At 40.1% G+C, this 17261-nt stretch overlaps 1 protein-coding gene across 1 annotated transcript in view; it reads right to left on the reverse strand.

Moving 5' to 3' along the window:
- BNC2 (basonuclin 2) overlaps positions 1 to 17261 on the reverse strand; it is a 488329-nt gene that overhangs the window by 148427 nt on the left and 322641 nt on the right. Inside the window, exon 3 of the mRNA XM_054987274.1 lies at positions 15138 to 15240. Coding sequence (XP_054843249.1) covers positions 15138 to 15240 — 103 coding nt within the window. The remainder of the gene's footprint in view (positions 1 to 15137; positions 15241 to 17261) is intronic.

Below are 17261 nucleotides of genomic sequence, written 5' to 3' on the forward strand. Positions count from 1 at the left end.
ATAGCACACCAATGTTAACACGGCTTTTCTTTTTCAACTGAAGGCAAAAAATGGAGAAAGAGTTGCTTTTCGATTTATATTTTATTGGGGTTTTGAGACCCTGTACAATTCAAAGGAAATTAAATACATGCTGGGTATTAAAATAATGGTAAGCGGTTTGTTCAATTTATCAAGTGCCAGAAAGTTGAAAACTAGATGCTTATTTCATATACTCTTCAGCCACTTAGTCTTAGATTTAGCTATGCAAGACCTCTTAGTGACCCGAAACCACTGCCACAGGTATATGAAAAGGGGGACTTCAGTGTGCCGTGACAGTTCTGCCTTGGCAGTATATGTTTAACGATGGCACATGTACTAACTATCCAAGCATTTAGGAAACGTGGTTCTGGAGGTAAATACCATTCAATGATCTTCTAAATCAAAATCCTAATTAACTGGGGGTGTTTGATCAGCTAGAAACCTAAAGAGGTACACTAGACCGCAGTATTTTAGATCACTATATTTACAGAATACAATCTGGATCTGTGCTATGGTAACATCAAGGCTTGACTATTGTAATGCACTACATATACGTCTCCCATCTAAGTTAACTAGGAGACTCCAATTGGTGCAAAACACTGCAGCGCAACTGTTATCAGGAGTGAGCAGGAGCATAAACACCTCTCCCATCCTGCAGTCACTCCACTGGCTATCAGTTACTGTGCTCAGTTCAAGGTACTAGTTATCACATAGAAACTCTTCACATCCTTGGTACAGCATACCTATGGGACCACCTCCCTCCCTATGTTCCTCCATGGCACCTTCGCTTATCTGAACAGGGTTTCCTGCAGATGCCACCCTACATATGGACAAAATCAACAGTAGCCCATACACGGCCTTTCTCTGTGGTGGCTCCTGCCCTGTGTGCTATTCAAAAAGGCTTTTTACTCAGATAGGACTATATTGTAGGGAGGAGGTCTCAGATGCTTCGCTAATGAGTTACAGACTATAGATTTCAACCATGAACTTCACCACAATGTTGTTTTATGTACTATATGTTGCTTTAAATATGTGGTCCTATATGCTACTGTCAGTCCTAGAATTGCTTATGCTCTGCTTCAGCATTTCTTCAACTCTGTCTTTGTAAACTTGTATTTATTTACCCTATGACATTGCTTATAGAAATATCCTTGATATTGACGCTACTAATCTCACACTGTGTAATCCGCCTTGAGTCTCAGTGAGAAAGGTGGACTATAAATTATATTAATTAATTAATTCATAATAATCTGGTCAGTTTGGGACAGACACAGTTATAATTTAGATGGGGTCTGGTATTCTAATAACCAGCAACTGAAATACAAACCAAAGTTCGTCATGAACTGGGGCGGTTCATGTTTCATGAAATGGTGGTTCATGGGAGCTCATTTCTCACAAACTGTGATGAATTTTAGCCCAGTTCATTTGGTTCATATTTCGGTTCATCACTGCAGACAGCCTGGTGCTGATCAATCAGTTTCCTGGGAAATGGGGGGGAGGGTATAGGATCTCTGCAGACCTTCTGTTGACCCAGAAGTGATGTTTTCGTGAACTAAATGAACCGGCTTGCAAACCAAGCTAAAATTCGTCACAGTTTGTGGTTCATGAAACGCGATGAACCATGAACCGCATGGTTCAGAATTTTCTGGTTTGTGCCCATCTCTAGCAGCAACTGACAGAAATTAAGGTAAGAATGATCAGCCCCTGGCAGGGGTGGGTGGGCCCAGGAAACTCTGCCCACTCCAGTGCCTTCCTTGTCATACCGGGAATGATGGCGCAATGAGAAAGTACGAGGTCATGCAGGTGTTGATTTAGTAAAAATCAGGCCTCAATCTAGTATTTGGGGCTTATTTGTACTAAGTTGGCCCTGTGCACAACCCCTTGCTTCCGCAACGAGCTGAGAATGACATCCTTCCCAGTGTGACAAGGAAGTGCTCTGGAGTGCACGCATGAGGTAAGTAGCCAGATCTCCCTCCCCACTGCTTTCCTACCTGCAGGACCTGGCCACCCTATCCTGCAGTTACATGGGCCTCCTGTGCCCTTCCTCCCAGGCCAGCCAATTAGGCTGCAGGATGGCCTGGTGGAGAGGTAGGGCTGGGCAGGCAGACCTGCAGGAGGTATTCGTCCATCACCGGGCAAACATTTAAGAAGGCTCACTGTGCTGTTTGCAGCCACTCCTGCTCCATGTGATCTCTTTGCTTTCTCATACGGAATTATGATGCAGTACCTCTGGATAATACATTTGGATTTGAAAGAATGATGGGGAATTGTTCCATTCCATAAACCTTCTCAAGAACTCTTCAAGAAGTACAAGTCATATCTGGATGTGAACAGCAAAGGCTGTCATACAAGAGACAGATCCCCTAGACCCACCAAACATAGAAAAAAGTGTAATGCTGTCTGCTATTTGTTGCTATTTTATGCCCTTCAAAATAACCAGTTATCTAGGAAAAGATGCTATCTGGTGATGGGTTAATGCCCTGTTATCTGTAGAAAGATATAAATGTACTCAGAAGAAGAGAATTACCCCCACCTGCCCTTTAGGTCAAATAGTAAAGAATTGAAGTTCAAATGTTTTAGATGAATATCCTGAAAGAGTCAGAGAGGCAGATATGAAACTATATCCTTTGAGTATTTCAATTTTCCCTTTCTCCTCTACTCCAATTTAAAACTTGCAGTAGGTGAGGAAAAGTTGGCTTTCCAGATATTAAAAATGTTCAAGGAAGAAGACGGAATTTTCAGATATAGAAACAGAAGACTGTTTTAATCCTAGAAAAGAGCAAGAGTCCAGTAGCACCTCTAAAAATAACAAAATTTGTGGTAGTGTATGAGCTTTCATGAGTCACAGTTCACTTCTTCAGGTACCAAGTAAAACATTCTTCAGATGTTTTAGTCCTGTTTCAGGATCACAATTTAAAATAAGCGAGGTTAACCTCTCCCAAATTCATTTGGGCTCCAAGAGAAGGATGCATATCTGAGCTTCTAACTTGCAACTGGCACATATGGATACTTTCACTTAGCAAAACCATTTTAATCGTTTTTTAAAAATTAAAAATGTGTTAGTGATACATGTTTCAAAACACAGCAAAACTGACAAATGGCTGTCTTTGCATGTCACGCTCCAACCATTTGTTTTAATTGTGCTTTTAAAAAGCTCCACTCAACTACCAGCTGAACTTACATAGAATAAAAGTGTTTTTTTAAAGAAAATGTCAACAAAGTCTTCATTAATTTCCTGTATGATCTAATTCCAAGGTGGAAAATTTAGATCACTAATAGATTTATGTAGCTAAAAGAAGAACCACAGTTTGTTCACATATGATGCTTGTTGTCTGCATTTTTTTTATCCTTCTGCAAAACTTTGAACCTCATCCAGCTTTGACACACTGCCTCTTCAGTTAATAACTATCAAGTTTCCCCTTGTCTCCTGTCTACTTTCTTTGAGGCAATTGCGCACTCAGCACCCCGAGATAATAACACACATCTATAAGATAAAAGCAATGGCATTAATGTAATTGTCTGCCTCTTTCTCTTTAGCCTAATCTTTTTTTCTTTTCAGTTTTGACTGCCTGTGTGACACCTGTTTTTGTCTCCTCTGATCCTACGACAGGTTTTCCGCTGACAAGGTTTTTGCCTGACAGAGATTCTGCCAGACAAGAACATAATAAAATATGAAGAACTGCTTGTCAGAGTTTCTGCCAATGTTCACATGAAATAACGAAAAAAGAAAGAAAATCCTCATTTTTTTTTTAAGGGGCCTGTGATAGTCGCCTTTGGCCTGTCGGGAAAATAGCCTCCTTCGCCAATTCCTCCAAGCTAAACAGGTGTTTTCTTTTATGTTTCCTACCCTTTTCTTTTTAAATGGACTTGAAAAACACAAGTGTTGAAAAATATTTTGTCCTTAAATTCTGCTTGCAAAACAAGCAGTACAAACATATTTGAACATTTTTATATTCAGTGAAATGTAAAATGTACTGCTTTGTGTGTGTGTGAAAAATTAGACTTTTCCCCTCCTCTTTTCAGGTTGGAATCTAGATAATAGTATAAAAGTACAAAGAACCAGTATATTTCATACAGCAACACACAAACAACAATGGCACCTTAACAGCAAGAATAAGCATTTTTCATAGGCAACATCCTATTATCTGGATTCAAAATGTATGCTGATGTGTGTCCCTTTGCATGTATATATGCAGGGCTTTTTTTCAGCAGGAATGCAGTGGAGCGGAGTTCCGGAACCTCTTGAAAATGGTCACATGGCTGGTGGCCCCGCCCCCTGATCTCCAGACAGAGGGGAGTTTAGATTGCCATCCGCGCCGCTCAGTGGCGTGGAGGGCAATCTAGATTCCCCTCTGTCTGGAGATCAGGGGGTGGGGCCACCAGCCATGTGATCATTTTCTCCAAGGGCAGCCCACTGAGTTCCACCATCTCTTTTCCCAGAAAAAAAGCCCTGTATATATGTATACAAACAAACATAATACCTACATATCATATACACATATATACTAGGGTTGCCAACAACCTGGAGAAATAATGCCCTGTCCTTTGATGGGATGTTATCTGACTGATGATATAATTCTCTCCATGTCATGAAAATCTTTACTTTCCCATTGCTTCACATTAAAGGGGAATTTTTTTCTACAGGTTATAGGCAACCTTATAGCTAGTAAAGTAACTCACTCACATTATTTACTATTCGTGACTTCATGGTAGCCAAGAACCTTCAGTTTTGCACAATCAGGACAGCTTCAGATAATCATGAGAATGGATCAATGCATGCAGAGCTAACGCCACACAATAGATACTATCAGTATAGCTAACCAGGAAACTCAAGAGCTGAAAGAGGGAGTTTATACAGTTAAAGGACCAAGTGGGCTTTCAATCTGATCTGTCCTGGGGACATCACCTGTGCTCTGTGTTCTATATTTTTTAAAAGTTTAGGTAGCTTTTTGTGGTTAAGTGTATTCTGTGATTCCACAGTAGCACAGAAAAGCCACAGCATGTGGTACTGGGTACACACCGTTTGCTGTGACTGAGCGGCAATTACTTTGTTATATGGGCCACAGGCACAGGTTCAGGGTAGATTGGTCGGGAAATTGAACATGGTACCAACTGATAAAGACCTGGAATCATCAGTGTGACAGTATGGAAATAATGCAGCCCGTTGTAGCTTAATTATTACATAAGAAATCAGCTCTAGGGCCCTGAAGACTGGAAAGAGCCAGTTTGGTACAGTGGCTAAGAGCAGGACTCTAATCTGGGGAGCCAGGTTTGATTCCCCACTCCTCTGCTTGAAGGCCGCTGGGTGATCTAGACCAGCAGCTGGGTGATCTGTACAAGCAGCAAAAAACCTATGCGTTCCTGAATTACCCCTAAAGAAGTAGTGAGTGTTGATTGCCTTTGTTCATGCAGGCTGAATATGTGGCATACTTGCAGACAGATAACCATGAAATATCCAGTGTGCACTGCTGGATAAATCAATAGTGATTTCAAGCATTGTAATTAGAGGAATATAAGTTAATTAAGGTAGTTTTACACTCCCTTGTAACTGACACTAGTCACGCTGTTATAAAGTCCATAAGATATGATGATACTCTGGTCATGACCATTTTTTTTAATCACCCTTCCTTGGTGCCCTACAACTAAACAGGACATTTGTGCGTTATTGTCATAAAGTTCATCTACTGTGACCATTTCACACTTCGGCTCTAGATACTCCAGCAAATTTGACTGTGTTCAATTAGACTGTAATTAGGGAAATCTTTAGCATTGTTAAGGGTACAATCCAGAACTCGTTTCCTATTTCTGAACTCCAAACGGGAAAAGAATAATTAAGAAACCTTGGGGGGTCTGCTCAGCTAATCTGGGCTAAATTCCTTTGTAAAAATAATATAGATATAGCCAAAGAAAATTTCCTAGTCAATAAAGAAAGCACTGTTCTCTCCCACCTGACAGTTTTGAGATATGCAATATAGAAAAGCAGAGGTAAGGTTACTAACTAAAGCCAATATAGCATCTGAAAGAAATATGACACTTTTATTGTTGCAATAAAATACTTCTGTTTTAATTTTATGGTGTTATATTTCACTGAAGCAATGGAGTTTGTTTCACTTACAACACTTTTCATTTGTATGCTGCTTAACCTGGTGAACTCTGCTTAATTAAGATGTTCCTATAAACAATTAAGCCTCCTGTAGGATCATTAGTGAGATGTAAAACTTTATGATGTAATAAAATGCAATAAAATGATAAAGTTGCAGCATTTCATGTGCAGAAACATAAGGTACTGTTAGAAGTAAATTGGGTGCTGCCCTTGCTGAAAAGCCAGAGATTTTCAAAGCAATTTATATAACTTGTTGCCTAAGAAATGGCAATTAAGATAACTTTTTTCTAAAATTCTGCAGCACAAATTATTGGAATTGTAACAACAGTTACCTCCAATCACTCTGAAGTTCCTTATTTATTATGCTTTTATTAACTTCATTTATATCCCAGCTTTCTCCCCACTGCCCTACATTGTTCTAGCCACCATTTTATCTTCATAACAACTTTGTGAGGTAAGGTAGGCTGAGAGTATGTGACAGGCCCAAGTTCACCCAACAAGCTTCCATGGCAGAGCGGAGATTTGAAATTGGGTCTCCCAGATCCCAACACTCTAATACTACATAACATTGTAGTATTACAGATCTCTTTCAGATCTCGTTTTCATAACTGGGATTCATGTAGTTGCTCATATCTTTGAGTGTGCCCACAGATCATATCTGCTCTCTGTGTTTTTGATCAAAAGATACAACCTGACAGTCATTTGTAAAGAAATTAAGACTAAATATTCTTGTCGCTTAAAAGACATATGACACCTCAGTTTGCATATTAAAGCCTTTTATTGCCTTATCACTTTTACACATAGTTTTCCTTATAGATAATATTTAATGACAGGAAGAAAATTGATTCATTTGAAATGTGGTGCTGGAGGAGAGTTTTGCGGATACCATGGACAGCCAAAAAGACAAACAAGTGGGTACTAGATCAAATCAAGCCTGAATTTTCCTTAGAAGCTAAAATGACAAGACTAAGGCTATCGTACTTTGGTCACATCATGAGAAGACAAGATTCTCTGGAAAAGTCAATAATGCTAGGAAAAGTGGAAGGCAGCAGGAAAAGAGGAAGACCTAAAACAAAATGGCTTGACTCAATAAAAGAAGCCACATCCTCCAGTTTGTAGGATCTGAGCAAGTCTATTAAAGATAAGATGTTTTGGAGGTCTTTCATTCATAGAGTTGCCATAGATCATAGATGACTTGACAGCACATAACACACACAATAAATATGAAAAGACAAACCTTCTCCCATACTTCCCCCCCCCCCATAATAATATTTTCAAAATATTCAAAATGACTTGGAAGATACGAATACCCTATCCATATTCAGTTTGGACCACAAGCTGTAACTGATTGAAAATTGCCATCAATTAACAATTGGATCTGATAACAAGGAAGTGGCAGAAACTGAATTCTTGAATTATCACGCAGGTTTACCTCTTTTTTCCCTCTGACAGATAGGATTTCATTAGTCTGATTGGAAGGGCAAATGGGAAGTGCAAGAGATTGTTTTTGGGAAACTATTGTTTACCCAGCATATGGGTGTATATGGGAAGGATGATGATGGATTTACACAATGTGGTGCAATGGTTAGAGTGTCAGACCAGAATCTGGGAGACCCCGGTTTGAATCCTCACTCTGCCACTCTTGCTGGGTGACCTCGGGCCAGTCCGTACACGGTCAGAATAAATTACCTCAGAGGGATTTTGTGAGGGTAAAACATAGAGAAGAATGTTGTAAGCTACTTCAGGTCCCCATTGGGGAGAAAAGTGAGGTATAAATGCCTTGTATATGTATCGGGAGATATGGAACCAAGTTGGTGCTGAAAGATGCATGTATACACATATATATTGCCTGCCAAGACCGCTGGGAGAAAATCCAATGTCAGCAGCAAATGTTCGTAAGTCAAATGCAAAGCAGCTATTCTCTGTACTTTCTTGTACCATACAGAGCAAAATTCAACCCATCTTTCCATCCACCCACACCTAATTCTCTACATCTTTACAAATTACCATATAGAAAGGGATGTTCAGCCATTTGGAATGAACAAGATGTCACAGTCATGTAATACATGCAAGCTTATGATAAAGCAACAACCACTGCACAGCAATGGGGTTGCTACATTAATTGTTGGTCTCATTTACAGGAAGTTAGTGCACATTGACACGTTATAAGAACGTTGGCAGGTATAATAACACTGAGAGAAGAAGGTAGCTTGCATGAGTGCTCAATGAATGGAACACTTGCCAATGGGAAGTTGCACTGGTCTTGGGACTATGATCGGAACTAACCTGTTTCATTAAATCCTTCCAGAAACTGGAGCTTATATGTATCAGAGACTAAAGGACCAGTGCTCTGTTTGGAAAAATGGCAGAGTCCATTTCAGAGGGAAGGCATAACTCTGGGAAGTAGCGAACTATAGAAAATAAGCATTTCAATATTCTCACAATCTCATCAGCATTGAAAGGGAAAAGAGTTAGGAAGAAAAACCACAATGTAGATAAACTATAACTTGTGTATTAATTAGATTAGATGCCTAAAAAATAGTTACAGTTGTAGCCGTAATTTAGGAAACAGACTGAATTAAAAGACTAGCAAATTCCTAAATCTTAAAAAAAACCTACAAAAGGAGTGCCAAAAGAAGGGGACAACTCCCAAACAGACCCAGTTTCTGCAAAACCTCTTGTGCCACAGGCAAGGTTTATCCGGATCAATGTACACTCAAAGAATCCACATCTTCATTCTTTTCATTTCATCTTTATTCTTCTTATTTTCAGGGTAACCATTCAACCCACAATACATTATGCAGTAAAATCGTCCTGCTGTGCCGCCCCGAAGGGAGCTCCCAGCGGGAGATTGGCAACGGGTTCGCTAGCCTCGGCCTCCTGATAATCCTTGCCTGTGGCACAAGAGGTTTTGCAGAAACTGGGTCTGTTTGGGAGTTGTCCCCTTCCATTGGCATTTACATACAGACCTCCCCCTGATATACTGTGTCCTACAAAAGGAGTGACATAAATAATTCATGTTCAGACAAAGAGTGTGCTACCTTTGTTCCTCCATCAGAGCTGGATTTAAGCACATTCAGTTTAGGATCTCAGCACATCTTACAGTGCAATCCTAAACAGTTATTCAGGTCTAAGCCCAGTGATTTCAATGAGTTTAGAGTGGAGTAATTATGTTTAGGATTGCACTGTTAATCCACCAGGTAGAAACAGAAGGAATTTCTGGTGTGGGCTGCTGTACGGGGTCACAGACTCTTCTATTTGTGTGTGTCTGTATGTGAGAGGGAAAGAGCGTGTGAACATGCTTTCTCTTGCAACTGATCCTTCACCTGGGGTTTCTGCGAGCTGAAGTGTGGCACAGCGTATTTACCATCTGATTCCTCATTACACAGAAGAGAAGGAAGAGAAGATGACCCAGGCGACGGAGACATACCAAAAGAAAATCCTGCAATGGCACTTGCAGCGGACCTAAGTTATTGCCACATGACAATAAGGAACAATTCAATTAAAATTAAACACTTGAGTGCCATGAATTTCAACAGGGAAAAAATCAGTCTGTGTTTATCTCAACAGAACTTGCAACACAAATAATGGAAGAGTAGTTGTTTAGCATGTTCAGAAAATACTTTTTGACTGTTATCTTTTTGGACAGATTTCTTTTTCCATACTCAGTAGCACTGCCCTGCGCTAAATCAAAATGCTTATAAAATGCCAATGTTAACTGTTAAAATTTTTTATCCTATAACATGTCTCAAGAATTGTGTGCTTTTTTCCCCTTTTAAATCTTGTCTCTCAACTACTCCAGGCCTAGGAAATGGTTTAGCCAATTTAAAACGATTTTAAAAATAAATAAATCTTACTCCAAGCTGAAAAAACACATGCCAAGTTTCTGCTGGAAGCAAATTAAAACAGTCTAGTTTTTTAAATCCCTTAAACACCAGAGATTCACTTGAGAAACAACCCATTCCTTTTTAAGAGGAGCAGTGCTAAGCACAGGCCACTATAAGCTATGCAATTGTTGGCTTGAGCATTAGAAAACACTGATGGTAGGATTACCACTATAGCGCAAGGGTGCAGGGTCAAAGCACGATAAACTGAATTTATGCCAACAGAAACACTTAAGCTGCCACAAAAGGAACCCTTTGATGAATCTGTTCTTATACTGACAACCTATGTTTGCCACCTCTGAATTGCAAAAAAAAAAAAACCCTCTTAAACTTCCAGGATTTCCACACACACACCCTCTTCAAGCAGCAACAGAGCTCAGTTGAATGGGGAAGGGGCACTTTGTCTTACCACTGTGGTTATATACATCTTTTGTTACTGTGGCCACAAATCTCTAAACTATTACACAAGCAGTTTTTAGAGGTTCTCCCTAAAGCAGCCCAGACAATTGTTTACAGACAGCTTCACAAAAGCTAGTTCCTTCCTCCTCAGTCCTATTAGTCCAAGAGATTTAAGTTGCAAGCCCATCATTTCTGAATCAGTTTGACAAAGCAGGTTGTGCATGTCAACCTCTGTGCATTGCCAATCAAGGTGAAGGAACCACTAAGATTATTTTCCTCAAGCTTTGAGATATTTAGATGCTTTCAATCAAGCCATGTTTAATTTTCCATCTTTCTCTTGTCCTTCCACTGAGAACAGTTCTCCTTTGGTAGATAAATAGTTAGCATTTGTTAGAGTGGATCCTGGATCCTGTTATAGAGCAAGTGATGAGAGCTCATGGGGGTAGCTTTCCCCTTCTCTCTAGCACCTCCCCCCCTCCATCTGCTGAAGATCGAAGGATGTATGGAATGCATGTACCATGGCAAGTGAAGAGGAGAGAAGAACAGTGACATTTCTTCCATTACCTCTTCCGCAAATGGAAAGTATACTGCATTACACAGTGGAAGAGGGATGCAATTTTGCTCAGCACCTTGACATTGCAAGTCTAGCTTTCCCCTGCCCTGTCATGTGATTCTAAAATCACATGACTTCCTGTCATGGGCTTACAGCTCAGTGGGCCCTATATTCAGTGGCTGCTAGGTCTGGAAAGAATTAAGACTAATGTGTTAGACCATTCTGCTGTCCAAACTTGATAGGAGTAAACAACCAGAATGAAGGATGTACACCTTCTCAGTATACTGACAAGCACTTTTTGTCATCAACAAGGGGTTTCTACAGGTACAAAGCATTTAAAGGAGATTGGGTTTTGGAATAGCGCTCTATGATTTTGAACTCCAGGTGTTATATATTGCAAAGCGTTAACCAGTCTGCAAGGAACACCCCTCTAAAGATTCTGGAAAACAGCTAAACTAAACAACTAGAGTGGGCTTGCCACAGTCCGAAGGCACTAATTTATACATATATGCTAGGAATGTGTCTCAGCAAAATATATCTGTATATATCACCAGTCCTGCTTCGCCACAAAATATAAACACAGTGATTGGATTTATTCAAAAAGGCCTATGAAATTTACACATGTTGGCAAGATACAGTTCTCAAATGTGAATTTTTATTTACCTCATACACATACCCATCTCCTGAAATTTAAGTACTAAAATCTTGATGTGTATTGGGAGCAGTTGCCAGAAGACAAAGAAAGAAACCCAAAGGAGTGGGATGACACAAAATGTGGAAGAGTATATGTTCACCCACTGAGTGGGTGCCTTGAGAAAGTATAAAATAAAGTGTCATCTCACTGAACTATCAATTAAGACCAGGTTTCACTTAAAAACAAAATCACTGAAGAAGATAATCGGTCAAAGAAAATGAAATTCAGAACAGAGAATGGTTATTACTGCTACCCAGAAGAACTACCCAAAGGCTAATGCTTATTTCTGTCCTGCATCTCTTTCCCACCTTTCTTCCAAGGATCTCGAGCATACTTTCCTTCCTCCTTCCAACAAACATACATGGTTGGGCTTGTAGATAGTGCTTTGCCTGAAATCACCTAGTGAGCTTCATAGAATCACAGAATCATAGGGTTGGAAGGGATCCCTACGGTCACCTAGTCCAACCCAATGCACAATGCAGGAAATTCACAACCACCTCCCTGCCCCCCGCCCCCAAGACACACTCCCAGTGACCCTTGCTCCATGCCCAGAAGTTCACACAGAACTTGGTAGGTAATGGAGCCTGGGCCTCCCCGGTCTAAGTCCCAACATTCTATGAAAGAGTCCACAAGGAAGTCTCTTTGCATTTTTCTATCTTTATATCTGAATAGTACAACTAAATGAGTGGTGTAAAGTTGTTGTCATTAATTCACAAACAAGATCTTTCTTTTTCTTTTGTGAATTAGAAAATTGCAACTTTTTTTTTTAGTTCACGGAATTGAACGGCATACTCTCCTGAGTTTGTGACTTCAATGCTACTCTGTTTTGTGTGTGTGTGTATGGGTTGCGTGCACAGAAGTTGGCATCAGGGTACTGCGAGAACCAACATTTGCCCTCTTCTGAGCGCTGCCTCTTTGCAGAATTTATTTCTGTATGAATCACACTACTGTACTAGCAATTGCCCCAAACCACTTGTATCAGTCTTCTTTCTTCTATATTGATCTTAAATTTGCATAATTTGTTTAACTGATGTTTATATACTCCCACATCGCATTAAGTTTACATAAATATTTACATCTTTAGAAGGGAAAGAAAAGAGCAAAAAATAACAGGGTTTTTCCATAGATATTCCCACCCCATCATGAACATAAAAACTGGCAACTGCCCACAGAGCAGATAGCAGTTGTGACAGAGTTCTCTATGGGAAGAAGAATGTGCCATTGAGTCACAACCAGTTCATGTGACCCCTTCAACGGGGTGTTCCATGCATGTGAGGAACAGAGGTGGTTTGCCACTGCATTCCACCACACAGCAATTGTCTTCCTTGGTGGTCTCCCATCCAAGTACTGACCATGGCCAACCCTGCTTAGCTCTGAAGCTCGGATAAGTTCAGGTCAAACTGGGCTAATCAAGCTTCTTCTCTATGGGAAGGTCAGGAGACAAAGTCCCAGTAGTGCTGAGGCCATGTATCTGTGACTGTTACATCCCACAACACTGGATTTAAATATCTGTGTAATTTCCAGCCATGATTGTGTGATTTCTAACAGTGTCAGACTGAAGAGTATTACATAGCACATAATTGGTAACAAAGAAGTGTATAGGGCTGGCAAATAGACTTCTCCCACCCCTGCTTGCCCCCCCCCATCACGTTTATCAAATTTAAGCACTTGTAAGTCCAGTTGATTTCAACGGAAAGTGTAATGTTGTGGACGAAGAACAAATTTAGATTGGAAATATATGAACTGAAAATCCCATTCAGCTCATGGGGTAAATACTACTCAGATTAATAAATCACATTGGGTTGTTCTGATAAAAGAATGGACAAATTCCCTTGGTCACTTTTATATCGTTAAAGAAAGGGCAAGTTTAAACATTTATTCATTAAATAAAAATGTGCTTAAACCTCTTTACCACTGAAATCAGTACGACTTGGGTTTGCTTGAATCATGTTGGTGTGGATTTCATATCTAGTTCCTCCTATTGAAACTCCCTCCATCCTACAATTGGTCCTTTAAATTTTTTTGGAGCTTCACAAGCAGCTTGGAGGTATGAAGGAATGAAGTACAAGAACTGTTTGCTTGACCATTCTGTTAACATTGGCTTGGATTCTACATTTTCCTTCTGCCTGTACAGTGTACTCCTTGGTACTTAGTGCCAGAAGAACATGGTCCCCAGTAGACTGCCCAAGAACATATAGGATCCAGCCATTATGATCAGTGTTACCTTTCTGGGGGTGGCAGAGTAAGGGGGGGGATGCTACCCTATCTATAGCAGATGTTATTGTAGACATTAAAGTCAAACAAAGGGTGGCTTATATTGTCGAAGACTTTCACGGCTGGAGAACGATGGTTGTTGTGGATTTTCTGGGCTGTATCACCGTGGTCTTGGCAAGACCATGGTGATACAGCCCGGAAAATCCACAACAACCAAAGGGTGCCTTGGCTACCCAAGGTTAACCACCATCACGGCTTTCTCTCAACCAGTGTAGGATTTATCACCTTCGTTCTGCTATCCGTGCTCTGATAGACAGACTCTTAACATGTTTGGATTTCTATCAAACTCTTTGGTTGCTTCTGATGAATACTGTGAGCTTCACAGTACAACTACACAATAAACAGGCTGACCCCAACAGGAAGCAGTATGAGTCAGCTTTCCTCAAGCATTCACCTTCTGTCACCATTACAGGTTGACAAATTCACAGTTACTTAGCTCATCATAATTTTAAGCGATGGCCAGCCCAGACTTTACTTACCACATATGCAGCTTGCACAAAAATCCTTACTCCCTGAAATAACATGCAGTGAGTACAATGTTTTAAGACATTTGTCCCTCAGCACATGTAGCAACACATTTTTCTTTAAAAAATGTTACTCTCCTCACTTCTAGTATCATCAGGAGTAAGGGCTTACTGAAACAGCCCTTACAGGTACAACTGATCTTCCTTTTGTTTTCTTACTGCAGTTCAAATAACGATCATAGTGCACTTTGGCACAACAACATTTCAATTTTGTGCCCTGTTGGTTTTGTGAAAATTAATGTATGGGAAGGAGACTGACAGTTATATTTCTGGCTTGGGTGCAAGAACAAATACAAACCTCTTGTCCATCTTCTAACTATTCTGAGCACATGAGAGAAATCTGAATATGTTCTTTGAGGTGTACACAAACAGTACACATTTTTTTCATCGGCTACTTGAAGCCGTATGTGATGGGTCAAAGGGATGATCACTTTTATATTCTCTACAGACCACAAACAGGTAAGCCCACACTGTGCTGCATGCCTCTTACAAAGCAATCTTGAACAGAGGTAACCCTTCTAAGCCCAATTTCTTCAATAGGCTTAGAAATGTGTGACTCTGCTTAAGACTGCATTGTTGCTGTTGTACAGATGAACTGATAGCAGATACATAGATGCAGCTATAAAATTGTAGGTTTATATATATACATAAGGAGGTAAACTTGAGAGGGATAAAAGATAGTTCTTACCATGTGCCACCCAACCATGTTTACACTGATCACAGGTTCTCAGGTTTATCTTTCCTGGCTGGAAACATTCACATGTGCAATTTACCAAGGTGCAGCGTATGGCCTGGAAAAAGAAAAAGAAAACCATCATCTTAGTAGCTAAACAATAATGATCGGTAGAACACTTTAGATTGTCCAAAGTACGTCATATACATTATTTCCATAATTCTTATAACACCCCTCTAAGGTTGATCAGTTTTATTATCTCACATCACAGAGGTGAGCAAAGGCAAAAGTAGTGATTTGCCTAAAGCCATGCAACAAATTCATAGCTCAAGAGGGATTGGAACTGGACAAATTCAATTCAGAGTTATGCTTCATCAGCTCTCAAAATAAATTCAACCTGGGATCCAAAGAGACCCATGAGAACGTGCTTCTCTGAATACGGGTAAGGCAAATCTTATTTTGTCTTCTGGCTACAGTTCTGTGGATCATATTCAATGCCGCTGAGGAAGGTCTCCCAAACTTCAGAAGCAAGGTTCAGGAGCCACGATGCCATATGCAGAGCACTTGGAAGTGAATCTAAATATAATTCCTGTTAGTTACTTTAACATTGCAGGACACCTATCACTTTCATTTTGTTTACATGGAGTTTTGCGTTTTTTTTATTTTAGAGGAGGAGGATGTCATCATGATCAGTAAATATACGACTGTAACAGAACATTTCCAAGCAGGGTGTTTTTTCTGGGAAAAGAGGTGGTGGAACTCAGTGAGTTGCCCTTGGAGAAAATGGTCACATGGCTGGTGGCCCCGTCCCCTGATCTCCAGACAGAGGGCAATCTGAACTCCCCTCTGTCTGGAGATCAGGGGGCGGGGCCACCAGCCATGTGACCATTTTCAAGAGGTTCCGGAACTCCGCTCCACAGTGTTCCTGCTGAAAAAAATCCCTGTTTCTAAGTAAAAGGTGTATTAATTCATCACCATCCTCGATGAAAATGATTAAATGAATTTACACAATACATACAAAAACCCCTATTTGGGTTTTAAATGTATTCATGTGTTGCACAGATTTCCTGGTTTAGCTTTCCAAATGCCTGAAGGAATTTTCTGTAATCCTAGTTATGTCTTCACATTGCAGCATGTCATGTTAGGTATAAGTAAGAATGAAACATATACTTAAATATACATAAATGCAGAGCAAAGCCTCCTTCCCATTTCATCTACATGTTCTCGTGTTCGTCTTTTGGAGCCATATAAAAGGTTTAACTCAGTTAAGCATCAGAATGAAAACTGTGGTTCAATATAGTCCAACGCACCAGTATAATAATGGAGATACAGAAAAGGATTGACTCTGGAAACGTACAGAAACTTTCATTTACATCCATCTCTCCTTTCCTTTTTTCTAAGCAACAGTATTTGCCTTTTGACAACTGACATATTCCCTTTAAAAACATAACCCTATTCCCCTTCTTAAAATGAAATATAAGAATATAAGATTTAAAGAGATGTGGTATGCGTAGAAAGACTGATAGCAGAGAAGATGGATAATTTCTTTAAACTATAAAGCAAATACATAAATAATGAGTATGGCTTTTATTTTTTTTAAAGAAAAGGCCATGACCTTAGTTTTTAAATAGTGCGGAGGATGACCTGTGCTCTTCAAACTACTACTAGTCAATTTATGGCATGCATTTAGGCTTAATTTGCACACAGATTTTTGAAATGGAGGGAATTATATTCATCATTCACACATTAACAATCTACTGTAACTACCGCAGATGCCAGGAAATGATCATTCTACCAATTTAGATGCAACCAGTGATTACTTGAGGGTCAGCTGGAGAGGGGGGGAGGGTGGTACCTGAAACTGCAATTTGCTGAATGCTATTTTAACTGATTTCTGCAACTACCAGTTTCTCAGAACACAAACACACACACACACACAGAAGTTCACACTGAACTTAGAGAGGCCTGCTTCCAAGTAAGTATTTGTGGAATGTTAGGGCTGCCAACTTCCAGGAGCTGGCTGGAGATCTCCTGAAATTACAATTGATCTCCAGGCCACAAAGGAGCAGTTCCCTTGGATAAAATGGCTGTTTCGGAGGGTGGACTGTATGGCATTATATACAGGGCTTTTTTTCTGGG

Source organism: Eublepharis macularius, chromosome 8, assembly GCF_028583425.1.
Source record: "Eublepharis macularius isolate TG4126 chromosome 8, MPM_Emac_v1.0, whole genome shotgun sequence".
NCBI classification, from domain to species: Eukaryota; Metazoa; Chordata; class Lepidosauria; order Squamata; family Eublepharidae; genus Eublepharis; species Eublepharis macularius.